Source organism: Sinocyclocheilus grahami, unplaced genomic scaffold (assembly GCF_001515645.1).
Source record: "Sinocyclocheilus grahami isolate Dianchi unplaced genomic scaffold, SAMN03320097.WGS_v1.1 scaffold243.1, whole genome shotgun sequence".
Taxonomy (NCBI): Eukaryota; Metazoa; Chordata; class Actinopteri; order Cypriniformes; family Cyprinidae; genus Sinocyclocheilus; species Sinocyclocheilus grahami.
This window is the reverse complement of record NW_015505422.1, coordinates 660,175-685,788: the sequence shown is the minus strand read 5'-3', so window position 1 is coordinate 685,788 and position 25,614 is coordinate 660,175. Positions and strand designations below refer to the sequence as shown.

Here is a 25,614-nt window from a genome sequence, read left to right as displayed (position 1 = left end):
AAAATAATGTTTTCTTGGGGGGGGGGGTTCAGCCTCTTAGCGCTTTTTCCATAATGCAGAGAGAGCGCGCAATCATGGTTGGGAAGAAAATATATCAATTAGTGCTGGGCAATGATTAATCGCATCCAATAGTTTTGTGAGAAATGTGTGTGTACTGTGTATATTTATTATGTATATATAAAGACACACATACAGTATATATTTAGAAAATATTTACATGTATATATTTATATTCATATAATTTATATTACATATAAATATATTTAATATATAAACATAACATTTTTCTTAAATATATACATGCATGTATGTGTATTTATATATATATATAATAAATAGTACACACATATATTATACACACAAAAACTTATGCCCAGCACTGATATCAATTTAAGAGAAACACTCTGATTGGGGGATCTTTACTCCTAACATCTGGCAACCGTAACCATGAAAGCTTGTGGAGGCTTGTTACCATTGCAAGACAACGGAAATGCTAATATAATAAAATAAATAAATAATCTCTTGAGGACAACCCACCAGTGGGAAAATGTCGCAGACGATTTGTAATAAATCAAAAAGCAGAAATCTTGTAAAGATTAGAATACAATTTATTGCGCTGTCCTAGAATCAATACATAAATCAGCTGATCTGAATCATAAAACCAGCACTGTGAACCAAATTAACTGATTCACTGATCGACTCCTATTACAACAGATCCATTGACTGATTGTAAAAGGTGACAAGATTTTCAGTGAATAAATACAATTTCTGTCAGTTCTTCACACAAAGTTATTGTAAAGCTGCAGAAGATACACCAAATCACAACTTTCTCTAAAGCTTAAAAACACCAGTCAACATTCTTTATAATTGGCAAAAAAAATGGGCCACTACATCCTTATGTTCTGCAGAAGAAAGTAAATCATAAGGGTTTGGGCATGACATGGGAGGGGGTGTAAATGACAAAATATAATGTCATTTTGGGATGAACTATTCTTTAACAGTTGTTGTGACTAGTTGTTGGAACAATCCACTGACTGACACATTTTTGAAAACATCCTTAGAATGTACAACACAAGCAATGAAGTGTATCCACTAGAGGGAGCAGAAATTGAACCTTTCTGAAAAACCACAAATGAACACAATCCCTCATCCACATGGTCTATCACACAAGCAGAATAATAAAAAAGTGCAAATCCTTGACAGGAAAGTTTGCAGATGTAAACAAACAGAACTACCGCACTGCAGCAAGAAACACCAGCCAATAAAGCACAACTGATCTCGAGCTTACCGTGATATTCTCCAAGTCGAGATGCTTATTATGGACGGTTTCGCAGAGTTTGCGAATCTTTTCTTTTACTTTATTCATCTCTTTTGTCGTTAGCTGATCAGCAATGGATTTGTCCTGTTCTAATTCCAGCAAACGAATCATTAGATCCAGACTGGCCCGATCCAGGTCCATGTTCAAACGGTCTCGGCTGAGAATGTACATCAGAGAGGCCGTACATAGAGCTAGATTCTGAGGAAAGGGGCAAGGACAGGAAGTACAATCGATTAGACATAAGACATCAGGCAGTGAAGGTTTCAGAAAAGTCCAAACATCTTTTGACTTACTGAATGTTGAGGTGCATCATTGAGAGTTTTAAAGACCTGAGCCACTTTCCCACGAGCCCTCAGGTGCATCCTGAAACTGGGCATGGCGCTCCGTGTGGCCAAACTAATAACACTGCACACAAACGCAACAGAATCGTAATGAGCAAACACTGAGCCTGTTGCAAATACAAACATTAGGCCATATACACTGATGGAATGGCTTCTGCACCTAAGGCAGCGTGTGTTAAGGGGTTGACCAGTCTTCAGACCAGTGGCAAGATACTCAAAGTCATCGGTGAACTCCTGATTCTCGCCAAATTCCACCACGTCATTAAAGTGCTTCACGTGCTGAACAACGGTGAACAACTGTTGAGAAAGAGAAACCAAGTGTTTAATCTCATGATGAAAATATTCTTTGATGAACAGTCTGGCCTTTTCAGTTTCAGTGATTATAAAGAGAACGCTCACTTTCAGTTTATATAACCATTCACAATTTGGATAAGATTTATATTTCATCCTGCTAAGCATGCAGAAATGTTTCAGGACTGACGACAACGGTTTCAATGCAGGATTGAATCTTAAAAAAATAAAAATATATCTGACACTGTTTGTCAAAAGTGTTGTTAAGAGTGTAAATGCACCTGTCACAAATTTCTACTTGATCTTGTTAAACAATGTTTACTTATCAATATTTGAAAGCTACATTATGCCAAATTTGTATTTACTTAATTAATTGAATTGAATTTAAATAGTTAAATAAAATAGTTCCAACAGTTTTTGATTATGGTAGTGAAAATTGTGAAATTTTACTGGAATTTAGGGATGAGTTATATGGTCAAAAAATTGTCACGATAATTATTTTTTTTTCATATCAGTTGATATCGATAATTATCACGATAGATATCAAATCTTAATTTCTTTCAAGTTTAAAGCCAGATTTTTGCTCCAAAGTAAAAGTTTTTGAAACCAGACAATTTTTCTTAAATATCTTAATAGAGAAATTTCTTAGTTTCTGCATGTTCTAATGGAGTGATGATGTTTCAAATCAAGAAACAGGTCTGTGTTGCCCTTTTAATATTAAAAATACTATTACTTTTTGTCTCTTAGAAATGCACATTTTATAGTAGTATCCGTGTGGCCAAACTAATAACACTGCACACAAACGCAACAGAATCGTAATGAGCAAACACTGAGCCTGTTGCAAATACAAACATTAGGCCATATACACTGATGGAATGGCTTCTGCACCTAAGGCAGCGTGTGTTAAGGGGTTGACCAGTCTTCAGACCAGTGGCAAGATACTCAAAGTCATCGGTGAACTCCTGATTCTCGCCAAATTCCACCACGTCATTAAAGTGCTTCACGTGCTGAACAACGGTGAACAACTGTTGAGAAAGAGAAACCAAGTGTTTAATCTCATGATGAAAATATTCTTTGATGAACAGTCTGGCCTTTTCAGTTTCAGTGATTATAAAGAGAACGCTCACTTTCAGTTTATATAACCATTCACAATTTGGATAAGATTTATATTTCATCCTGCTAAGCATGCAGAAATGTTTCAGGACTGACGACAACGGTTTCAATGCAGGATTGAATCTTAAAAAAATAAAAATATATCTGACACTGTTTGTCAAAAGTGTTGTTAAGAGTGTAAATGCACCTGTCACAAATTTCTACTTGATCTTGTTAAACAATGTTTACTTATCAATATTTGAAAGCTACATTATGCCAAATTTGTATTTACTTAATTAATTGAATTGAATTTAAATAGTTAAATAAAATAGTTCCAACAGTTTTTGATTATGGTAGTGAAAATTGTGAAATTTTACTGGAATTTAGGGATGAGTTATATGGTCAAAAAATTGTCACGATAATTATTTTTTTTTCATATCAGTTGATATCGATAATTATCACGATAGATATCAAATCTTAATTTCTTTCAAGTTTAAAGCCAGATTTTTGCTCCAAAGTAAAAGTTTTTGAAACCAGACAATTTTTCTTAAATATCTTAATAGAGAAATTTCTTAGTTTCTGCATGTTCTAATGGAGTGATGATGTTTCAAATCAAGAAACAGGTCTGTGTTGCCCTTTTAATATTAAAAATACTATTACTTTTTGTCTCTTAGAAATGCACATTTTATAGTAGTAGTAGCTTGAGTTAGGATGCAGATGTAAATTTGTTCATTATCAAAATCAGTAACAAAAAAATTGTAGCTACCTCATTTTATATGGTGAAATTGTATTATTCTGACTCATCAATTTTTATTTATTTTTTTTAATTAACCAGTGGTCTTCTATAGTAGCATACATTTAGATCATGATAACCACAGTTAAAACCAGACATATAGCACCTCAATACCACAGTAAAACTACAACATGGTTTTTAGTAGGGCTGTGCAAATAATCGAATGCGATTTTCATGCGCATCTCGTCAGTAAAGCTTGCGTAGCTTGTCAGTGATCTACGGCTCTGTGTAGTAAATGCCGCTCCATCTGAACGCACGTGCTGGAGATTTACTACTAATCACAGAACCGGCTTTACTGATGAGATGTGCATGAAAAATCACATTCGATTATTTGCACAGCCCTAGTTTTTATTTATTTGTATGAAAAACAGTAGTCTAAATACATTGAGTATAAATGCACAAACGCATAGCTTAATCACAAAAAAATACTGTAATAATATTGTGTTTAATATATTTGATACATGTCTACGTGTTGTGCTACCGTTTGAACTTTGAGCAGAGTGGATAAATGGCCCGTGTGTCGTGGTTCAAATGACTAGCGCTCTTTCGTTCCGCTTTTGGTGCATAAACATTATATCGAACATTTATTGACCAGCCCTACTGGAATTGGTACAAACCACAAAAATATCTACTCTAATTACTGTCAAATTATGTTAAATATAATAAATAATTATTTAAAAGTCAGCTGCCTGGAGAAGATTACACTTCGTTCCACACAGCGCACGCAAAGAAATTTAATCTCACGAGGCCAGCAAATATTACTTTACGCTTCATTTTTCATTATTCGTTGATAATGTTAGCCTGCAGTCAAACATAAAGACCACAAAACAGAGTTATAATAAAATGAGGGTGGTCTGGAAACAATCCGAACGGCTTACAGCTTAGATGAAAAGCGATTCAATGGGCAGAGAAAGAGGTGAGGGTTGTAACGTAGGTGGGCCTGAACAACTGTTTAACACACACAGTCAGAATTACTCCACAGAACATCAGTGCTTTCTGGACCCCATCAAAAAGATCTTTTTGTATTACTATAACAGTCCTTATGATCATGCCAGCGTTTTCAATATGCTGCCACTGAGACTTTCAAACTCAAAATTCATTGAAAAACAGCTGCACTACTTTGTATGCATATTAAGATTAAAGCTTTTTGCCTTTATTATTGGTTCCATGCCACTGACTTTCAAATTTAATTGGCTCCAGCTCGGGCCTTTAGTATAAAGTTGCCAAATATTCAAATGTTTAGTGCATTACAAATCTTTTAACTCAGCAATCTCTGTACTTAATATAGATTAGTCTTTTTTTTCAGAAGGGGGGAAAGAAAAAAATTGGAAAATGACCATTTTTATTCCCAAGATAATGATAACTAAATATCACTTATTGAATTAAAGTGACAGCAAGCATACTACATCCAAAATGTTTAATACTGCATTGTGTAGCATGCTGTTTTGAAAAAGTAGTAGACAATATGCATAATTTGCACGCTAAGCAGCAAGGCTCTACATGTGTCAAATCAGATGGTGATGGTGATGTGTCAAATCAGATGTGTGAAGTATTTGCACTAACCTCCTTGTGTTCTTTCCTACATTTGAGTGCAGTGACCATGTCCTGGTAAGGTTCTGTAGGGACAGTGACGGACTTAATGACTTTGGGAGGAGGAGCTGGAGCTTTGAACACTCCGTCGTCCTTGTGCGTGTTAGACTCTTTACTGCCTCCCGATGAAGCGGCCTGTGCAAGAACGACAACTCGGAATTAAAGCATAACAGCATGTTTGGAAGCACTGCAGAGCTGATTCACATATAGCCTGAGCTGCCAACAACCGACCCACTGCTGGTTATGCAACATGACGACTAAAGATAGTGCTACAGAACATTATAGATTCATCATGCTGCAACTACTAAAAGGCCAAATCCACGACCAACAGCAACGCTGCTAAATAAAACACTCTAAAGATGGCCAAGCGCCACATACACATACTGAATAATGCAATGTTTTGAAAAATAATATATGTGGCCTTGTTTATAGGAACAGTAGAAATGGAGGCCCTGCGTTAATGAGAATCCTTACAAACGGTTCAAGTGAAGTGTAAGCATATCTGTCAGTGTGCATAATATTACAGTGGGCTTCACTGGCAGTAACAGATGCAGGCTGGCTAAGTTGTATGGGATTGATTGTGTTTGGATGGCACATGTAGAGAGCGAGGGAGAGGATGCTAGTTGGAAAATAAGTGCATAATGGGGTCGTGTTTGAGGTACATCAAAATACACTATTTACTTTAATATACGTTAAAATTTATTTAATTTAATTTAATGGTGAATGATTCATAATGGTCAGTTATGCTTGTTTAGGAATCTTTCATCAAAATGTAATAACTTGCTTCATCTCTGAAAATACTTCACCCAGGCTGCCCAGTCTGCTGGTTAATGTTAACCAAGAGCTGAATCAATAATGTGGTATAACGTAACAAAGCTTTGTATGTTGAAATCAGTTTGATACAGTCTCCGAACCATTCATTTGAAAAAATATTTGCAAAGTTTTTGAAGCAGGGTTTGTTTAACCAGTGGTGTGTTTCCCAAAAACATCAGTGGCCAACTATGGTTTCAAGTTTCAGTGAACTGAACCTTCAACCATAGTTGCTTTTGGGAAACACACCCCAGAATAGTTATTTATTTAGTCACTATTTTAGTTTACTGTTGTAGATGATGCAATATGCAGCAACAGGACACCCTTACCAATAGGTTTTTGGTACGGGTCTTTTGGTTCGGTAAGTAGGTGTACTGAACAAATCTTTCCATTTTTTCAGGAAATTCAGACAATACATACTGTTTTGACGCTGTTTTATGTGGCGCGACAGATCGCCGTATACTAACGGCAGCGAGTGAGCATGATCACCCCTTCATCTTTATTAGGCCTACTAGTTTTAACGCGAAATATACATGAATGAACATCTCACCCCTGACGTAATCACTCAATCAGTGTTTCAACCATTGAAAGACGTCATTAAAACAACTTGTAAAGAAAATATCACGCATCAGGCAAGTCATCACTGTCTACAGCTCATTATCTGCTGTAGTCTAGTCAAGAGCATTTTGGAAAATATTAGACTATAGGCCTACTTCATTATATTTACTTTACCTGTTAGTGATGTCTTAATTATTTAATGCAGGCTATATGTTTAAATAAATATTTTATGAAACAAGTTATGACTCCAAATTATTATTTTAGCAACAAATAGAACATTTATAATTTAGAAGTTAATTTAAAAAAATGTTTTTAAGTGTTGATTATTATAGTTAAAATAAATATTAGCCTAATTCAGTTTAAGAACAGCTTTTTAAATATCCGAAATTACACTCTTAACATCAGTCAGTCAAGCATTATACTTATATTATGATAATCAAGTATTATTCAATGAAATTAAAACTGGTAACCATGTATGAATGCATATTAGTCATTTTAACTGAACTTAGGACTGGTGGTGGTGCTTTTTTGGTCATTCAGTGTTTCTGTAAAAAAAAAAAATGGGAAAAACCTAACAACAATACTGATAAGATAGTAGTAGTAGTAATAATAATAATAATGATAATAATAATACTATGAATTCTACTAGGAACAATATAAAACGCACTAAGGATTAACCATAGATATGTATAGATACCCTATTCGACCACTCCAGATATACGTTGACGCGTCCGCCATCTTGGAACGGTCAACTTGAAGTCATTCACCATAATAATCAATGAATATTCAAAGATATACAAGTGTATAACTTGCTGTTGTAAGCGCACCGTCAACGCGCTCTCAGGTTCGCAGACCGTACCAAAAATGGCGGATGGCTTACGTATCGCGGCCATGTAGTAATAGAAGAGTCGCTAATGAGGCATCTACGTATATTTATCTATGGGATTAATCAGCTGCTGGATTCATGAATATTAATCAGGTTGTGTGCGTTCGCTTAAACTGATTTGATGAAATCAAAACATGGACGATAATAGGTGAGTGCCAGCCAATGAGTTTGTCGTTTGCGCATTAGTTCCGCCCACTACTGGAGAACCCGGCAGTTCTTAAAAGCTGAAGAATTCCAAAGAAACTCCGTTATTTTGATAGGAAAATACAACAAAGTATATCGTTTACATGTAGCGCGTAAATTCTGCATGATATGTAAGACTTTATTTGCATGCGAGAAAAAAGCAAAGAGTTTACACACTTTTTACCATTTAGTCGCATATGCGAGTGATTTACTCGCAATGTAGAGGGTTGTATAGCATTTCACCTGAGTATTGCAAATCACTCATATTGCTGTGTTCAGATCTTGTGTTACATGTTTGCTGAAATAAATACCGAAAAAGATCGATTCACAACATCATTTAAAAAAAAAAAAAAACGATTAATCGAAAAAATTTTTTTTTTTTTTGCAAAGGCCTATTTTATATTGACTATAACAGTTGAGTTCTGGTGTTAAGCTATCACTGCTCAACGTCTCACACACTGGGGAGACACCAGAGCAAAAATGCGTGGAGTGGCATCAAAGAGGTCGGAGTTTTTACACAATGGTGACTATAAACATTGTGGTGATCGCATGAGAAGTGCCAGTGCTGAAGTGCTTTATAAAGTGGGTTGTGACTGTGTAGGAGTGTGTAATGTTTAGTCGAATATATCTGGTGCTTGGTGTTACTCACTGGAGGAGCCTGAGATCGTGATGGAGGCACGGGCAGCAGTTCTTCTGGCTCTGGCTGGTTCCAGTGTCTTGCATTATACACAGCTTTAGTAGGCGACTGCAAAAAGAACAGGCAAAAACTGTTACACTGAGGGCATTTTAAAACAAGAGCTACCCATGCAGACCATTATAAGTTTGGGGTTCATTAGATTGGCCTGACTTGCATCAAGAACAACAAATCCATTTTGAAATTAAACAAGTACCTTATGTCAGTTTCAACAACAACAACAACAAATCCACAATTTTGCACATATATTTATCAGTGGTTCTTAATTAGGGAGCTGGGGCCCTAAGGGGTCTCAGAAAACTTCCAAGGGGGCCTCAAGATGACCTAAAATACATTTTTAATTTCAAAAGCCTGACTTCTATACCTGGAAAACTTATGTAAATTTTAAAAAGCCATCAACATTTTTATAAGCATAATTTTTTTTAGTCTGCCAAGCTCTAAAATATTTTATTGTTACTAAAATATTTTAATTCTTCAAATTACAGAATGCAAGAGGGGGGTTGAATATTGTTGTGAACAATGGGGTGCCATGGAATCAAAAAGATTGAGAACCACTAATGTGAACAATATAAATTCAAATAACATTGTGAAACTACTTCTGCAACCTGAATTTGTATTTTGATTATGTATTTATTCATTTTGTTGTGGGGAACAGCAGCATGAAGAGAGCTTCTAAAGAGAGCCCATCCACAAGCTCTCAGATTAGCTATGATTTTTTTATGCTGTGTCGCGTCTTGTAGCCATGTCACGTCTTAAGAATTATTCTAATTCTTTTTAAAATTGTGTCTGGTTAGGAAGTGAAGTAGATACTAGAGCAATCAAGTCGCTCAAAGCACAACCACACTGCAGGCTATTAGTGCCAACATTTTTGCAACTTTTACAAGTTGTGCTTGTTCGTCCAAAACTACACTCAAGTATGAGCAAAAATAAGCGCAAACAGCAAACCCAACTAAAATGCCAAGCAAAAAACTATATTTTTGGCAGTTTTCTACAGTGGTTTAAAAAAAAAATTACAAAAAATAAACGTTGTTAATACACATGGTAATGAAGCAAACATATCAGCATTCTGAGCAAATAAACATTTGGGTTAGGTGTAGAATCGTACAAGGGTTCAAGCAAAGCAACCGAAACAAGTGTGAAAACCGAGAATACATCCAATATCCAAATCCACTCCAGTCATGAAGATAATTTTCAATGCATAAGCTTCTGCTCCACTTTGCACAAAGACGGCTATAGTCCTTCTTCAACTGTAATCACATTTGTAATTAAAACTCATTAAGAAGTGCTACATTTCTCAGCTTGTTTGTGTTGGCGGAGTGTGAATTGAAGCGCAGGTCATTTGTCTCAGTGGGAGCGCATTCAAAGCAGACTGCAGGAACACTCTATATATGAACAACTCGTAGAGGATGCCAGATCGAGTCAAACTGCAGGGACTGACGGCACACAAACAGCCAAAAGGGGATGGGGTGGTAAAAGGGCACTTGGCTACAGGAGGAGGTGTAGGCACAGTCCACTGGGCAACACTGAGGCTGGGTTATTATTAATAATGAAGAGAAAGATTCTGGCCCCCAACATAACTCTGCAGGAGACTGGTTTTAATCTTCTGTAATTAAGAAGTGTTCTTCATGCTAGCAGGGAGTGAAAGTCTAGCTCCACCCCATGGAGAGCTCCTCATGCTGGGCTAGAAGCCTCCAGAAGGTCTTGCAGAGAGAAATCAAAACTGCCCCCTGATGTGTTGTTTTTCTAGGAGTTGGAATCCCCCTCAAAAGTCTGGGAATTATGTTGCCAAGTAAGACCTCCAAGAGGACCAGGCAGATAGTATACAGCTGAAATGATACTCGCAAGCACATGAAATCGCTTCTAGCTATGAAAGCTCAGGTGTTGTTACATAAAAAAAAAAGTCACAATACAATGCAAAATGCATTGTTCCGTTGTCGAAAGGAGCACTAATGAAGCATTGCCGTAAACTGCTTTTTAAGGTCAGTGGAGTGTTTTGCTGAGATAGTTAAAAATAGTTTTTTTCAGGTTGCTTAATTATGACAATAATCAATAACGAATCATGATTTTGATCAATACCGAGGACAAGATTATAGGAATAGTCACAAAAAGTATTCTCGTATTTTCATTTTTGGGTGAACTTTTATTTTAATAACTATTTAACTGTTTTAAAGAAATTAACTTAAAAAAAAAACTTAAAATAAATATATAATAAATACACGCACTTAAATAGATATAACACTGATAAATAAAAATAAATTAGATCACAATAAATAAGGTGAACTATGTTGTAATGCCCTTCCGCAACATATCAAAAACTAATAAACATTAGGGCTGTCAAGAGGGCATTTAAATATTTCCAAAAGTATTTACATTTAAATTTTAAAGACAGTATTTCAACTAGGACAATACCAGTAAACACCGGATTTTGAAATCATCAGTCCAGAAGAGGGTGCAACAAATAAGTACAAACTCAAAAGTTCGATTATTAATTTCTAGAGGGGGTTTTTTCCCCACAACTTTACAAAAATGACAAAAATACCCCATTATAGCAGTGCAGCTCCTTCAAGGCTCTTCATTAAACAGCAACTGTTAATATTGGCTAACATAATTGCACAAGAAGACATATCAATACTCCCCTTACTACAGCATTTGAGTATGTATTTTGAAAACATGCTTCATGATGCAGTTGCTGTGGTTGCAAACAGTTTCTTCAACCAAATTCATTCGTACATTGTGCCTCATTTTCAAAACAATCTGCAATGAAACACTACAAACAAAGCACAAAATCCTCTCACATGATCCAAAATGATGTTAAAAATAATTATTCACTCGTTCCTAACACTGGGGTCAAAGTAAACATTCCAAAAAGATCACCTCCTTTCCTCATCCATTTGCCCTGTTGTCAGGAGTAGCTCAAGCGTGTGGAGTACATCAGAAATAGCACAGGGCATCTGTCTACTTCCTCTAATGTAGTCAATGTCATTGATTATATAATTGGCTCCATTTTTTGTTTTTTGACGTGATGTGGCACTCACATTTAGTGTAGAAAGGGCGTCACAGCCATGGGTGTCAATGGATCGATATCTTACTCCAGAGGCAGTTATATGGAAATGTATTTGCCCTTGTGATATAAAAAGAAACACAATACCCAAATTAGTTTTTTGGAGCTTGGCTTAAAATAAAGGCTCTTTTTGTATCGAGAAGGATGAAACTTGTAGGATGTTTAATATCTGGGTTGTGCGTTGAGACTCCGCCCTCTTCGACATGGAAATCTTCTCCAGTTAATTTCCTTCTTTCGGATCAGGTAAAATTTGATTTCTAAATTGATGACCCCTTTATTTGAGGAAATTGACCACAGAGTTTATAACAATCGCATATGTAAAGCCAAATAAACCCTTGAACAGTGAAAAGAAAAGACAGCGTGTCTGACGAATGCGGTCTTTAGACGAATGAAAAGTTAATGAGTAGTGAAGTCATCTGAGTAGTGTTCACATGCGTTCAGCCTAAGCTGTAAAATATAAAGCATTTAGACATCATCTTGTTTACAAACCATCACAGTAATTTGTACAGCTGTATGATGCCGCCAATGGATTAAAATTAAATAAATTTGACCCATCAGCACCTGTGCGTCAATAGCCATGCACTAATTAAATTAGCTTTAAATATCATAATCATGTCATTACCGAAGTGTCTTAAGAGCTTAGGAAAAGAGAAAATGGCTCTCTAGTCAAAGACACAACCTGTAGCTGAAGTCTGCAGCTCTCAAGGTAATTTCACTACAGTCAGGCACTTCTCCAGCAGAGTTACTGCCATCTATTGCATCATCACAAAATCGGGTTTTAAAATACTTGTATACACAAACTAGGGCTGGATATTATCAACTACCACATGATAAAATACTTTGGACTTGGTAATAAGTTTGCAAGCAATTAATTAACTTTTTCTTTTTTTAATTGATCATTTCAATACACCTAATAAAGTGTCTCTCAGATTATATCGTAAAAAAAATGTATATTAATAATGATTTTCAAACGTTCACTCTGTTGCTGTGGCATATTTGATTTTAGGAAAAGTGCACAGTAAAATCTTCCAGATTTTAACACTATTTATTAATTACAGATGGGAAGTTTAAGCTCATTTAGCACCACCGCACATTAGCAAAAATAAAATAAAAAATAATTTTACAAAATTAAAAACAGTTCAAACAAAAGCAAATCATCAAAATAGGGGAGGGGGGGGGGTTTTTCATTACTGGATGAATCAGTGTTTTTGAACGAATCTCTTGAATGATTCAAAGACATTTTTACAGCCCCTTTTCGCCAACTACTGGCATAACAATGTAATGATAAATCTTTATTTGACGTGTCAAATTACTTTCAAAAGGTGATTTACTCTATTTCGATCACTACCATACACATCAGAGTTTATATCCAAACTATAAACTTTTATCCCAGTACTTCTGTGATTATTTAAATGTTTGTAACACAGAAATAATGATACTGTGTGGTTGAAAAGACTGTGAAGCTGCTTCATTCATATACATGACAGCTGCTCTCTTTAGGTCAGCGGCAGTGCGAACGCACATTTAAATGTTCAAATCACACACTGACGTGATCGTACGCTGCACGGACGAACCCAGAGTGATCACAACGTTGTGATCGCACACCTAAAAGGTTGAGGAAAACAGATGAATCATTGTAATTTAGGAACAGAATCACATTGGTGTTTGAAATGTGTTTTAAATTAAAGTGCTTTGTCATGTTGGTGGTGTCTCCTCTCTTGCAACATGTTTAGCTTATTACAAATATTATACTTAGATTTTTCGGCTTCTGATCCCAAGTGTAGCCTAAACTTTGGAGCGCTTAGATTAGCAAGCAAGGTCCTGGCAGAAAGCTAGGCCAGGTCCTCACAGATGAAAAAAAGGAAAGAAAGAAAAGCGCACACAGGAATCGACAGGCGGAATCGAAATTAAAATTTTACAACAAGTATCCGATTCCTGACCTTAAGTATACGATTCTGGAATTGGAATCGATTTTCGATTTCCCAACCCTACTTCTGTCCCACCATAAATTTCAGAGCCTGGAACCTGAAGCATGCTTGCTTGACATGTGAGAAACAGGGCTGTACGTTAACTTTTTTTTCCACATAGCACTGGTGCTACAGAGGTTGAAAGTTTTGTAGCACAGGCCAAAAAGTTGTAGCACAAGTATAAAACGTCTGTTATCATGTCTGAAAACAAACACAAGTAATGGAGGTAATCACTTAAACAGGCACTGATGTTCCATACAGAGCACAAAAAATACAAACCATCACAAAAAATTGTTTTAGACAAAGTTTTCTTAATTTGCTAAAAAAATGGGAGAGTGCAGAAACATAACACCTCTTACACCTTAACAAAATATAAAATAAAAAAAGAATGGCAGACATTTAGGCCAAAGTGAGCAAAGATCAAAATCTTTGTCATTATTTTATCTTTGTTATTAGAAAATAAGAACAAATATATACATTACAAATACACATAATATACAAATAAAATAGTGTTTTATTTTTCAGGTACAGTATTTAGCAGTAACATTCAAGAAATTGAATGAACAAATATTAAAATAAAACACTATATACACTATATACATAAATTATACTTTTTTTTTTTAAAGCAACTGACTGAGTTAAGTTCATCAGTCAAGAGCAGTGAGTGATTTTTTTTTCTGTGTTTTGTTGTTTTATTAACATTAAAAAAAAAAAAAGTTCACCAAAAATAAAAATTGTCATCTGTCTTTCAATTCTGTCATAGTGTTTCATTTTTATACCATCATTTACTCAAGTTGTTTTAAACCTGAATTTGTTTATTTCGTCTGTTGAACATACAAGTTATTTTTGAAGAATGTGGGTAACCAAGCAGTTGCTGGTCCACAGTGAATTCCATGGTATTTTTTTCCTACTGTAAAAGTCAGTGTGGAGCAGCTACTGTTCGGTTACTGAAATTCTTCAAAATATCTTTTTGTGTTCAGCACAAGAAAGATATTAATACAGGTTTGGGACAAAATGTGAGTGAGTAAATAATGACAGAAATTAAATTTTTTGGGTGAACTATCCCTTTAATGACAGTCGGCAGCATGTTTAGTAGCTACTGTCCCTTTATGAGCTGCACGCGTTTCTCTCTCAACTGTTTAGTTTCTTTTTAGACATAACCAACAGTGTTTATATGTAAACCTTGTGTGTTTTTGACAGTATTAGACGCAAAATCAATCAGACGCGAAAGACAACTTAGTCCAATAATCAGGCGCCTTTTGACAGGCTCACAGTGTGAGCGCACTTCATGAGTACGCGCTCAGAAAAAGCGCATGCAGAACAGCACGTAAATTAAATGTTTAACCGGTATTGCTTTAAAGCAGATGGAAATAATGTAATAATGTGATTGCGCATAAGTGCAGTGTCCCCTGAGAGTAACTACTGCTGAGCTAACACTGATGTGAATTTTGAGACAGAGGGAGGCGCCAGAACTGCAGCTGATATGTGCGCTGTAGCATGATACAACGATATTTCTTCAAAAGCAGATCGTGGAGACATTTTAATCGTCCACGATCAAAAATAGTCATATCGCACACCCCTAACTACCAAGTATAATCAATCTCACACACACAAACAAGCACAACGAAATCACTTCACACTATTAAGCGGCTGTGTTATGAACATGCAAAACTGTATCGCACGCGTGCTACAGAGGTAAATTTATTCATCGCACGGACCAGTTTTTTCATAGCATGTGCGACATAAGGTTCATTCTTGTGTGTTATGCAACACATTTGAGCTTCCATAAGAACCAATGAGGTTTTCAGATGTCAAGCAAATACAATTAAGCTTCTGTTTATGTTTGCTGATCAATGTAAATTTGTGAATAAAAGCCTAAATTAAATCTGTTCATCATATAAAGTAGGAGTGGGGGAAAAAATCGATACAGCATAGTATCGCGATATTTTCAGCGGCAATACTGTATCGATACATGGACGCCAAGTATCGATCTTTTATTATACTATTTGGTAGGGCTGTGTATCACCAGCAAAGTCACGATATGATACGTATCACGATACATATGCCACGATACGATACGTATCACGATACATGACTGCACTGAATTTTACCTCAGCAGAATTTAGAAAAACAGCTGTTTATTAAACACTGCATACTATAGAGACATTTCTAACTATTGGCAGAGCAGGCAGTTGACCTCTGCATTATGAAGGGCCTCCATAACTGTGCCACAGTACAATATAGGTAATGGCATATGTTTCATGTTTACATTGTGCACTCCCCACCAGGTACAATATTCTGATTGTTTGCATCTTGTTTTTAAGCCCATAAATAATAATGTACTTGTTCTAATAAATTTATATTGTAATGTACTCATTCTAATATATCTAAAAAATTATTTACATTGCTGGTAGGTTATCACTGCACAAATTAACACACTCTCTACAATAAATTTTTTTTTTAGAAGAGTTCTAAACTAACGCGCTTCACTGTATCTAACGCACACATGCTCAAGGCCGATTTATACTCGAAGTGTCCGCAAGTTTGCTTTGAGTGCACGCGGCGTCGTTTCGCGTGGCGGTGTGCACGACATTGTTTGTAACTTTCCGCACAGCTCCGCTTCCAAAGATGCACGAGTTCAAAGCGACTCTAGCCGAACATGCACGTCTGTGCCAGCATTTGTGTGAAACAGAAGCGGTTAGATGTTAAGTTCAGTCTCACACACAGATCACGTTGCAGCCGCACTCAGACATTCAGGAACAAACTTTTTAGCGCTGCCCCGCAGTTTTATCAACTAAATAGCTTAATCACTCAAGAGCTACATTATCTTTCTCAACAAGGAGCTGGTAACATCATTGTTTCTAAAGGAATTAAAGCCACAGCTTCACTGTTAATAGAGAAACGCAGCAAAACAGTGGTAATTCATATATACACAGCCTCTCTCTCACTCTCTGTCGTAAATGAACAGTTGATGAATTACACTTTTCTGAGAATAGATTATTGAAGTGGAGATCGCTAAACTGCACGCTAACCGCTGTTTTCAGAAAGCACGTGCGTTTATCCACAGTGGAGAGAGAGAGCACGTGCACATGGTTGCCAGGTTGACAAAGATAAGTAACACACTTAACAGATATTTCCATATTGCGCAAGTGTGAAGCTCTGTTTTGGGGATTACGTCTCTTAATATTAGGCAACCCAGTTGTGTTCCTCTGCGGCCAGATTAAACCTTGTTGTAGCCTATATATGCTCTATTCATTCTTTTTTAGAAACCTCACACTATGGACCGAAAATATAGGCTACATATAATAATAATAATAATATATGGCGCGTATACTTCAGTGACGCTATGCTGTGCTCATATGCTCTGATAATAATAGCTTTGTAGGACTATACATTATTTGGATAATTAGTCCAAAAAAAAAACACAACAACAACTTATATCTGATTCTGTTACATAGAAAAGAATACAAATTATATATTGATATTTAATATTAATGTAACACTTTTCAATAAGGTTCCATTAGTTAATGTTAGTTAATGTATTAACTATCATGAATGAACAATGAACAATACATTTATTACAGTATTTATTAATCTTTCTTAATGTTAGTTAATGTATTAACTATCATGAATGAACAATGAACAATACATTTATTACAGTATTTATTAATCTTTCTTAATGTTAGTTAATGTATTAACTATCATGAATGAACAATGAACAATACATTTATTACAGTATTTATTAATCTTTCTTAATGTTAGTTAATGTATTAACTATCATGAATGAACAATGAACAATACATTTATTACAGTATTTATTAATCTTTCTTAATGTTAGTTAATGTATTAACTATCATGAACGATCAATGAACAATACATTTATTACAGTATTTATTTATCTTTCTTAATGTCATTTAATGAGAATACAGTTATTCACTGTTAGTTCATGTTAATTCAGAGTGCATTAATGGTTAACAAGCACAAATGTTGATTTTAATAATGCATTAGTAAATGTTGAAGAACTATTGTTCATTCTTAGTTCATTAACTTAAGTAGTTAACTAATGAATCGTATTGTAAAGTGTTGCCAATATTAATATACAGTGGGGCAAAAAAGTGTTTAGTCAGCCACCAATTGTGCAAGTTCTCCCACTTAAAAAGATGAGAGAGGCCTGTAATTTTCATCATAGGTATACCTCAACTATGAGAGACAAAATGAGGGAAAAAAATCCAGAAAATCACATTGTAGGATTTTTAAAGAATTAATTGGTAAATTCCTCGGTAAAATAAGTATTTGGTCTGTTACTTTCAGTAAAAGTGTGGTTATTTTATTGGCTTTTTTTTTTTAAATTCAGTATCATTAAAATTGAGTTAAATTTAAAAAGTCTTACAAAATTACTTTATATTATTTAATAAAATAATAAATCATCATTACAAAGCATTTTCGTTTTCGGCCAAGTGCATCCAGAATTTCCGTTTTCCGTTTCGGGCCAGAATTTTCATTTCGGTGCATCCCTAGATGTAAGACTGCATGTTTAATTTAATTTAAATTTAACAGTAATTTACTTTCAAATGCCCCAATTGCTGAAGGGTCCGCACAACTTTTTAGTACAATTTCAAGTTGCACTGATCAAAATACCTGTAGTAACACAGCAGTGCATACCTGTTTACATTTAATTAAGGTGGACTAGATTAGACTGTAATACAAATAGTTGAGTTTGCCAGGTGCATACAACATTTATGACAGGTTTTCATGAAAGTGTTGGTCAGTTTGACAATCCCATTTTGCACTGCAACAATAAAACTGAAGTGAGAAACAAACTGAGAAATGTTTCTTTCTAGTTAAAACAGATGTTGTCAAAGTTTTCCTTTGGGGACATAATTTGAAGTTGGAAAAAGGTAATAAATTGCAATATATAAATCGCAGAATATATTTAAAATCACAATAATATCGTATCGTGAGGCCTCTGGTGATTCCCACCCTTAATATAAAGTGATCAAGTCTAAACCGCAAGGATGAGAAAATTACAGAATTTTAATTTTTGGGTGAACTATCCCTTTAATTTCTCAGTTTTAAAATATTTTGTGGAGAAAAAAAACAGGGAGCCCTTATAGCTTATATTTTGTTGATAAGGACTTCTCATTACAAGTATAGGAAGATGGTTGGTGTATTTTGAATTTCCAAATGCACATTAAAGCGACTGGAACGCAAAGCAGATGCAGAGATGGATGCATATTATGGTTTCGGTTTTATTTTCATTAATCGTGCCGCACTACTTCTCAGATCCGCTCTGATATGGTGATCAAGGGAACCACGGAGGAAAGCAGTTCTAATACCTCTTCTTACCTCTGTTAGATATGTAGAGTCATCAATAAGTAAGCCATTCACAGGCTAATTACCCACGGATAACGTAAAAACTGTGATGCTATCAAAACATTGCTCTGTTTGAGCATTTATATGCTTAAAGTTCAATCATGACTTCAACAATCAATCATAACCCCAGAGAAGCCTGTGTGCACATAGAGCAGCCGCAGGAACATTGGTAATAATGGCTGAGCTGCCAGCGGGGGTGAGCAACATAACTGCATTACCACCGTCACTCCCACTCAGGTCATCAAAGCCGAAGTATTTGATCCTGTAGTTAGAGCTTCCTGAAGCAGAGTCGTCATCCTCAGCCACAGCATCAGTGTCATCAAACCCAAAGAGCTCCAGCTTACTGCTCTTCATTTTGTTCTGTGTGGGTCTGGATCGACTAGAAACCCAACAGACAAACAGTCAGAATCTCACACATGTAGACTTTAAATCAAACATGAAGGAATGAGGCCAAGTGAGAGCAACCAATGAATTATGAATTCGACAGAATTATTGGCATCTTTGAGGGTTTTATCACATTTTGCTTCATCTACGTATACCTGATCAGTTGGTGTCTACCAATTAGCACTGGTTAAACATAGAGCTGTGCAATTAATTGCATGCGATTGTCATGCGCATCTCGTCAGTAAAGCCTGTTCCATGATTAGTAGTAAATCGTCATCACCTGCTTTCAGATGGAGCGGCATTTAATACACAGAGCCGTAGTTCACTGACAAGTAGCCATGGGACGATAACCGGTTTCAATGTATACCGCGGTTTGGAAAAGTCGAGTCACATGACCCCTCCCCCTCCGGTTGGTGCGAGCAGTCCGTGAGAGTCAGCTGTGTGTGGGATGGCCGAACATCCCCCGTCGAAAGAAGATGAAGTCTACCGTATGGGAATTTTTTGGGTAACGTAGACTTAACCATGTTCCGTACACAATGATGTTCTGTACAGATGACGTTTTAGCACCGATCACTAAATAAATACTTCCAGGTCGTACATAAACTATATATCTGTGTCATCTTCATTTCTCCCTCTTTCACCCCCGATCAAGACAAGAGACCCACCCGCCGTTTGTTTCAGTGTTTAAATAAATACTATTTGGCTTGCTACCGAGGCAGATAGCATGGATAATTAACTAGCTAACGTCAACTAGTTTCCTCCCTCACGTTACTTCACAGAGCGCGGAATCGCAGACTAAAGTACTACGTTTCTGCGATTTAGTACAACAATTAAATTTAGCTGGTATCACATCTATACTTTTAAGCATCCTGTCATTGTTTACATCTGTTCAAAATCACGACATTTAAAAATCAATCCCACTGCTGGCTCTCAGGTGTCTTTGCCACGGAGAAAGACCGTGTGTGTGTGTGTGTGACACCCGCGCTCTCTCTTTCCTTATGTGTATGTGCACACATCCTCGTACCTCACCGCTCCAAACTTAAACCAGGAAAGGTGAAAATACCCGCATCATAACATGGACTGAAAGAGGAATGTGTAGAAGGTGAGCATGTCTCCAAAAACATTGTTGAGCTGCAGTTTTTTTTTTTTTTTACAGAAATTGTGTTTTGATTTATGTCTTTGATTATTGAGCTGCAGGTTTAGGCTCACTTAAGTGACCGCACTTAATTTAATTAAGAAGAATTCAATTATTTATTTAAATTATTTAGCCTGATATGTGTACTGTTCCAAAATGTTTTATGTTTCTTAAAAATAAAATTTATTGTGTTCATTGGGAAAACAAAAGTTGTTTTTTTTAACCCAGACATTTAAAAAAATAACATATTTTAGAGCTGTAATCGCAATGCCGTGATAACGTGAACCAGTGATATTTTTATCTAAGGTTATCATACCGTCAGAATCTCATACCGGCCCATGCCTACTGGCAAGCTAGGTGATATCTCGTTCATAATCGAATGCGATTCATTTGCGATTATGAACACGATATTGCCTAATTTTCAGTGAACTACGGCTCTGTGAAGTGATTGCGGCTCCATCTGAAAGCAGGTGATGGAGATTTACTACTAATCACGAGACCGGCTTTACTGACGAGATGCGCATGACAATCGCATGCGATTAATTGCACAGCCCTAATTAAACAAAAAGCTAAAAAAACTTTGCAAGCATAATTCTAACAATCTCAAATTATTTGATTTATTTTTTAAGTAGGGCTGTCATTACTTGATTAAATAGGAGTACCAGGTTTGTTAAGGGGTTCAATGAGATGTAAGAGATAGAAACTAAGAGCAATGAAAAAATATTTTCCAATGTCTAGAGTTGGATGGTGTTAATGTTCACTTCTCTATTTTTGTTTTAGCGGTTGAGGTTGGAGCTGTTGATTAATAGTGGAGCCATGCTCAAATGGGTGACGAGGCTAAAAACAAAACAAATACATACAGTAAAAACTGAACAAATTATAAAATACCACAAAACAACAACAAAATTTAAACTAAACAAAAAACAAAACTAAATACAAATGCCACAAAACTAAACAAATACTACAAAATTAAACAAAAAAACAAAAAAAACCCACAACATAAAACACAACTCAAACTAAAAACAAAACGCATACAAAAAAAAAAAGTATATTACGTACTGAAGCTTTGAAAACAAAATCAATGGTTCAAAAACAAATATATAAAAGTGAAGAGAGAAATTATACATTTTGCTGCCTTCTCCTGCGCCGTTGTTACTAAGCAGCGGGGTAAACAGCTGCTGGGTTGATGACGCAAATGAACAGTGGTTAGGACCCAAATAAAATAATATGAATGCAGTCCAGCGGGGGCAAGGGGAGGGGGAGCAATCAAACTTGGGTTCGGACCAGGCAACTGAACCAAGTGTGAAAGCACCCTAAGACTACCATCCAAAAATATTATGAAGTACAGCTCAATATGACTGCAGGTACTAACAATTGCATGTTATTACATCAATGTTCTTACACAAAACTATTACCTGAAAGGTTTGCTTTCTGCCTCCATTTTCTTCCTCAGTCTTCCAGTATCTCCTGGTCCAGCAGCTGGGGCGCTGGCTGTGTACTCCTCCATACTACGGTCCATAGAGTCCTGGAAGGTGACGTTAAACATGGAAACACAAGAAGGGTGTAGCACTGTAAAGTCTCTCGTACGACCTCTGTTTATAGTTTTCCCAGCATTTTCGGCCCCGGTGTTCTCCAACACCCCCATGGAGCTATGACTGGAAGCGCTTCCACTCCCATCAGCTCCACCAGGCTGTTTGCCTTTACTGGGTCTGCAGTACGTTCTGCAGCTGGACGCCCTGAGCACAGACTGAGAGTGGTCCTCACTTTCAGATGGCTCAACAGGAAAATTTAAGTTCCCTTGAGCAAACTTGTCTAACCGAGTCTCAGTGGAGGTTTTGCCCTGAATGTTGCTGTGACTGTAACTACTGGATGCCCACAAGGTAGACGGAGGGTCTTTAGGTTCAGTAAAGAGGGATGTGGAGCGTGCTCCCAGACCAACCGCAGCGCTCCAGGCATCGTAAGAATCCTTGTCCTCTGTTTTTTCAGACTTTAACGTGGTAGTCTGGGCAAGAGGTATCGTGTCGCTTTCAGAAGGGTTTTTGTACCATGAGTAGCTGTGGCGGTCTGTGCTCTCGATGGACCAACTCTGGGTTTTTCCTACAGAAAAGGAAGTCAGACATCATTTAGATTTCAGAGAACTTTGCATGACTTCAAACAACTAAGTACTAGACCAGTCATTTTCCTAAATCAACAGGAAGTAGGTTACTGAAAATAGCTACATTAATAAACAAAACCAACAGAACTTGTCAAGTCTAATGTTAAACTCTATCAGCAATAACCAGTTACCTAAGCAAAATAATGTTGCAACTATTAGATATAGGGCTGGGTATCGTTCAAAATTTTTCCATACCGATACCTTGACTTCGATACCGGTTCCTGAACGATACTTTTTTCGATACCAATTTTATGAAATCAATTTTAACAAGATTGCATTATCCAAAAAAAAAACTTTGGTTTTATTTCTCAGCTTGTTGATGTTTATACAAACTCAAAGACTCATCTCCTGAGCCACTGCACAAAGGAACAAAATGTAACCAACACAATAAATCAGTGCAAAATAGTTTTAATAAAGCTCAAATAGTCTTCAGTTTACACATCTGTTAGGCTACATTTACACTAGTTAGTGTTCGTTTTAAAACGCATAGCTCAGACAGAATCATGATTTCTATTTATTTTCCACTGATTTACTGATGAGCATTAGCAGCTTCCAGCGCTGTCTGCTTGTGTTCTCTCTTCCATGATCGCTGCTCTGACACAGAGGTAATAACATATTTAATTTCAGCAACATTACATGGCCAAAACACACATTAGATGGCAGGTCCGGATTTACCTATTTTCGTGATGTAGAAAAAACATTTTTGGGCCCCTTCCCTATTAATATAATAGACCTAATATTACCACCCAAGCAAACAAAAATATTTCTTAATCAGTGGAAACCGATACAGTCTTTTCTATCGGAATAAGCGCTTGCGTTCAGTCAATAAAAATCGAATAGTTCTTAATTTGTTTGAGAACTGAGAAAGACCATACCATATAGTCGTGGCCACATAACCACCTCCGGGAGTGCATTATTTCTCTAATAATTTTAACGGCCTGGAGTCCCAACCACACATCAAGACATTGTTCAGATCATTTGTTTCAAGACATTTGACAAGTGTGGCAGGCTTATTGGCTCACTGATGCTGATGAGATTAACCCCGTAGGTTTCGAAATTTGGTACCGAACGACAAGACGTTTTTCGATACTCGATGGTATCGAGGCAATTCGGTCGGTGCCTAAAAAGTATCGAACTCGATACCCAGCCCTACTCATGAGTCATTTGTTCAGGTATCATTTGGTCTGGACCTTTTTGTGCAATATGTGTTTAGATTCACTTCAGAGAAAAATTAGGAAAAAAGGAATCATTTGCTCTGCGTGTTATGTTTCAGTTCCTTATAAAGAACTGGCTCATAAGAGTCACTTGTTCAGGAATCGGTTGGTTTACACTGGATGTTTTTGATTCACTAAAATCTTTTTGGAGCTACGCTTGAACAAAATAACCTAGCTTATAGCTCTAATATATTTCACTTTTTTATTTTTGTCTTTTTGAACAACAGATATCTTGAGACCAAACGATAGGAGGACAGGACCAGAAGACAACACAAGCTGGACTCAGATTCACCACGCCACGTCTCCACCTGAGCTCTGTATTAATGCACCAAGTTGCTTCAACCCTTTACAACACCGCAAACAGCCTGCAGGTAAATGATGAACTATGCTTTCAGTTTTTGCCAAGAATTAGCATTGCTCATTGTGATTTATTGTTCCTAATTTCATTTTTAGTGAACATTTATGTATTTCTGTCTTTATAAATGCTATAAACACAGTTAAAGGAATAGTTAAACCTAAAAATGAAAATTTGCTTAAAATGTACTCACCCTCAGGCCATCCTAGATTTTGATGAGTTTGTTTTTTCATCAGAACAGATTTGGAGAAATGTAGCATTATGGATGCATTGGCAGTATTTGGAGAAATGTAACATTACATCACTTGCTCACCAATGGATCCTCTGCAGTGAATGGGTGCCGTCAGAATGAGAGTCCAAACAGCTGATAAACACATCACAATAATCCACAAGTAATCCACACCACTCCAGTTTGAACTCTCATTCTGACGGCACCCGTACACTGCAGTGGATCCATTGGTGAGCAAGTGATGTAATGCTACATTTCTCCAAATCTGTTCTGATGAAGAAACAAACTCATCTACATCTTTGGATGGCCTGAAGGTGAGTACATTTTCAGCAAATGTTCATTTTTGCGTGAACTATTCCTTTAAGCCTCGCATGGTAATGCTCAGCCTCAGGTGGCTTATTGGTTTATTCTGACCCGCCCGTCACCATCTGGCCCGTGTCCCCGTGATGCCGTCTCCTCCGGTGTTGTATCGGAGATGCCCATTGACGTGCCCCTCTTAATCAGCGCACCTGTCCAAACAGATGTCCACAGGGATTTTGTTTATTGATCGCGTGTGCCTCTCAACCGCCTCCACGGGAGCCACAGGATGAACTCCTGGGGTCTCAGAGAGGAAATGAGAAATCGTTCTTGCTCATATCATTTGTTTTTTTAATATCTGATAAGCTTGCATGTGCTGGCTTTGTGTTTTATTTGTGCGGATCAGGGCTGACTCAGGCTGGGCTCCGCAGCTGTTTCTCAGGTACAGACCAGCAGCCTTGAACGAGAGGAAGCTTTGACAAAACGCTTCAGACGCATTGTGAGAGTGAAATCTGTCTGTTTGCTCCTGTTCGCTCTGTATTCAGGGTCTCAAGGTGATGCACCTGTTGGCCGTCTGGAGAGATTCTCACAGTGAGGCTTTCTGTCAGGAAACACATTGTCTTCAGGCGATAGCTTGTTAGTTTGGAGGTGGGATTCTCGATTTGAGCTCTGGGTTCAGTCGTGGTTAAAGTCAACATGAAACCGCATATGCAACTCATTTTAATCCTGTAGTGTGATTAGGGATGTAACGATTCACTCAACTCACGGTTCGATTCGATTCATGATTTTGATTTCACGATTCAATTCGATTCACGATTATTATTATTTTTAACAAAATGAGATTTAAGACAAATTATAAATTAAATGTGTCCTTGTATTATTGCTTGG

General features: G+C 36.7%; 3 protein-coding genes across 3 annotated transcripts in view; all 3 read right to left on the bottom strand.

Annotated features, from left to right (window-relative positions):
* LOC107598045 (wings apart-like protein homolog) overlaps window positions 1–1,952 on the bottom strand; it is a 17,071-nt gene extending 15,119 nt beyond the window's left edge. The window contains exons 1-3 of the mRNA XM_016289288.1: window positions 1,820–1,952; window positions 1,612–1,723; window positions 1,289–1,516 (exon numbers count right to left, since the gene is read on the bottom strand). Coding sequence (XP_016144774.1) covers window positions 1,289–1,516; window positions 1,612–1,695 — 312 coding nt within the window. The 5' untranslated portion in view covers window positions 1,696–1,723; window positions 1,820–1,952. The remainder of the gene's footprint in view (window positions 1–1,288; window positions 1,517–1,611; window positions 1,724–1,819) is intronic.
* A 756-nt stretch (window positions 1,953–2,708) lies between these two features.
* Window positions 2,709–8,733, bottom strand: LOC107598043 (wings apart-like protein homolog). The gene is made up of 5 exons (XM_016289287.1): window positions 8,710–8,733; window positions 8,512–8,607; window positions 5,399–5,560; window positions 2,839–2,975; window positions 2,709–2,742 (listed from the first exon to the last, which is right to left on the bottom strand). Exons 1-5 carry the CDS (start codon window positions 8,731–8,733, stop codon window positions 2,709–2,711), a joined length of 453 nt encoding a protein of 150 aa, XP_016144773.1.
* A 10,338-nt stretch (window positions 8,734–19,071) lies between these two features.
* LOC107598042 (wings apart-like protein homolog) overlaps window positions 19,072–25,614 on the bottom strand; it is an 18,819-nt gene continuing 12,276 nt past the window's right edge. The window contains exons 2-3 of the mRNA XM_016289286.1: window positions 21,892–22,573; window positions 19,072–19,336 (exon numbers count right to left, since the gene is read on the bottom strand). Coding sequence (XP_016144772.1) covers window positions 19,072–19,336; window positions 21,892–22,573 — 947 coding nt within the window. The remainder of the gene's footprint in view (window positions 19,337–21,891; window positions 22,574–25,614) is intronic.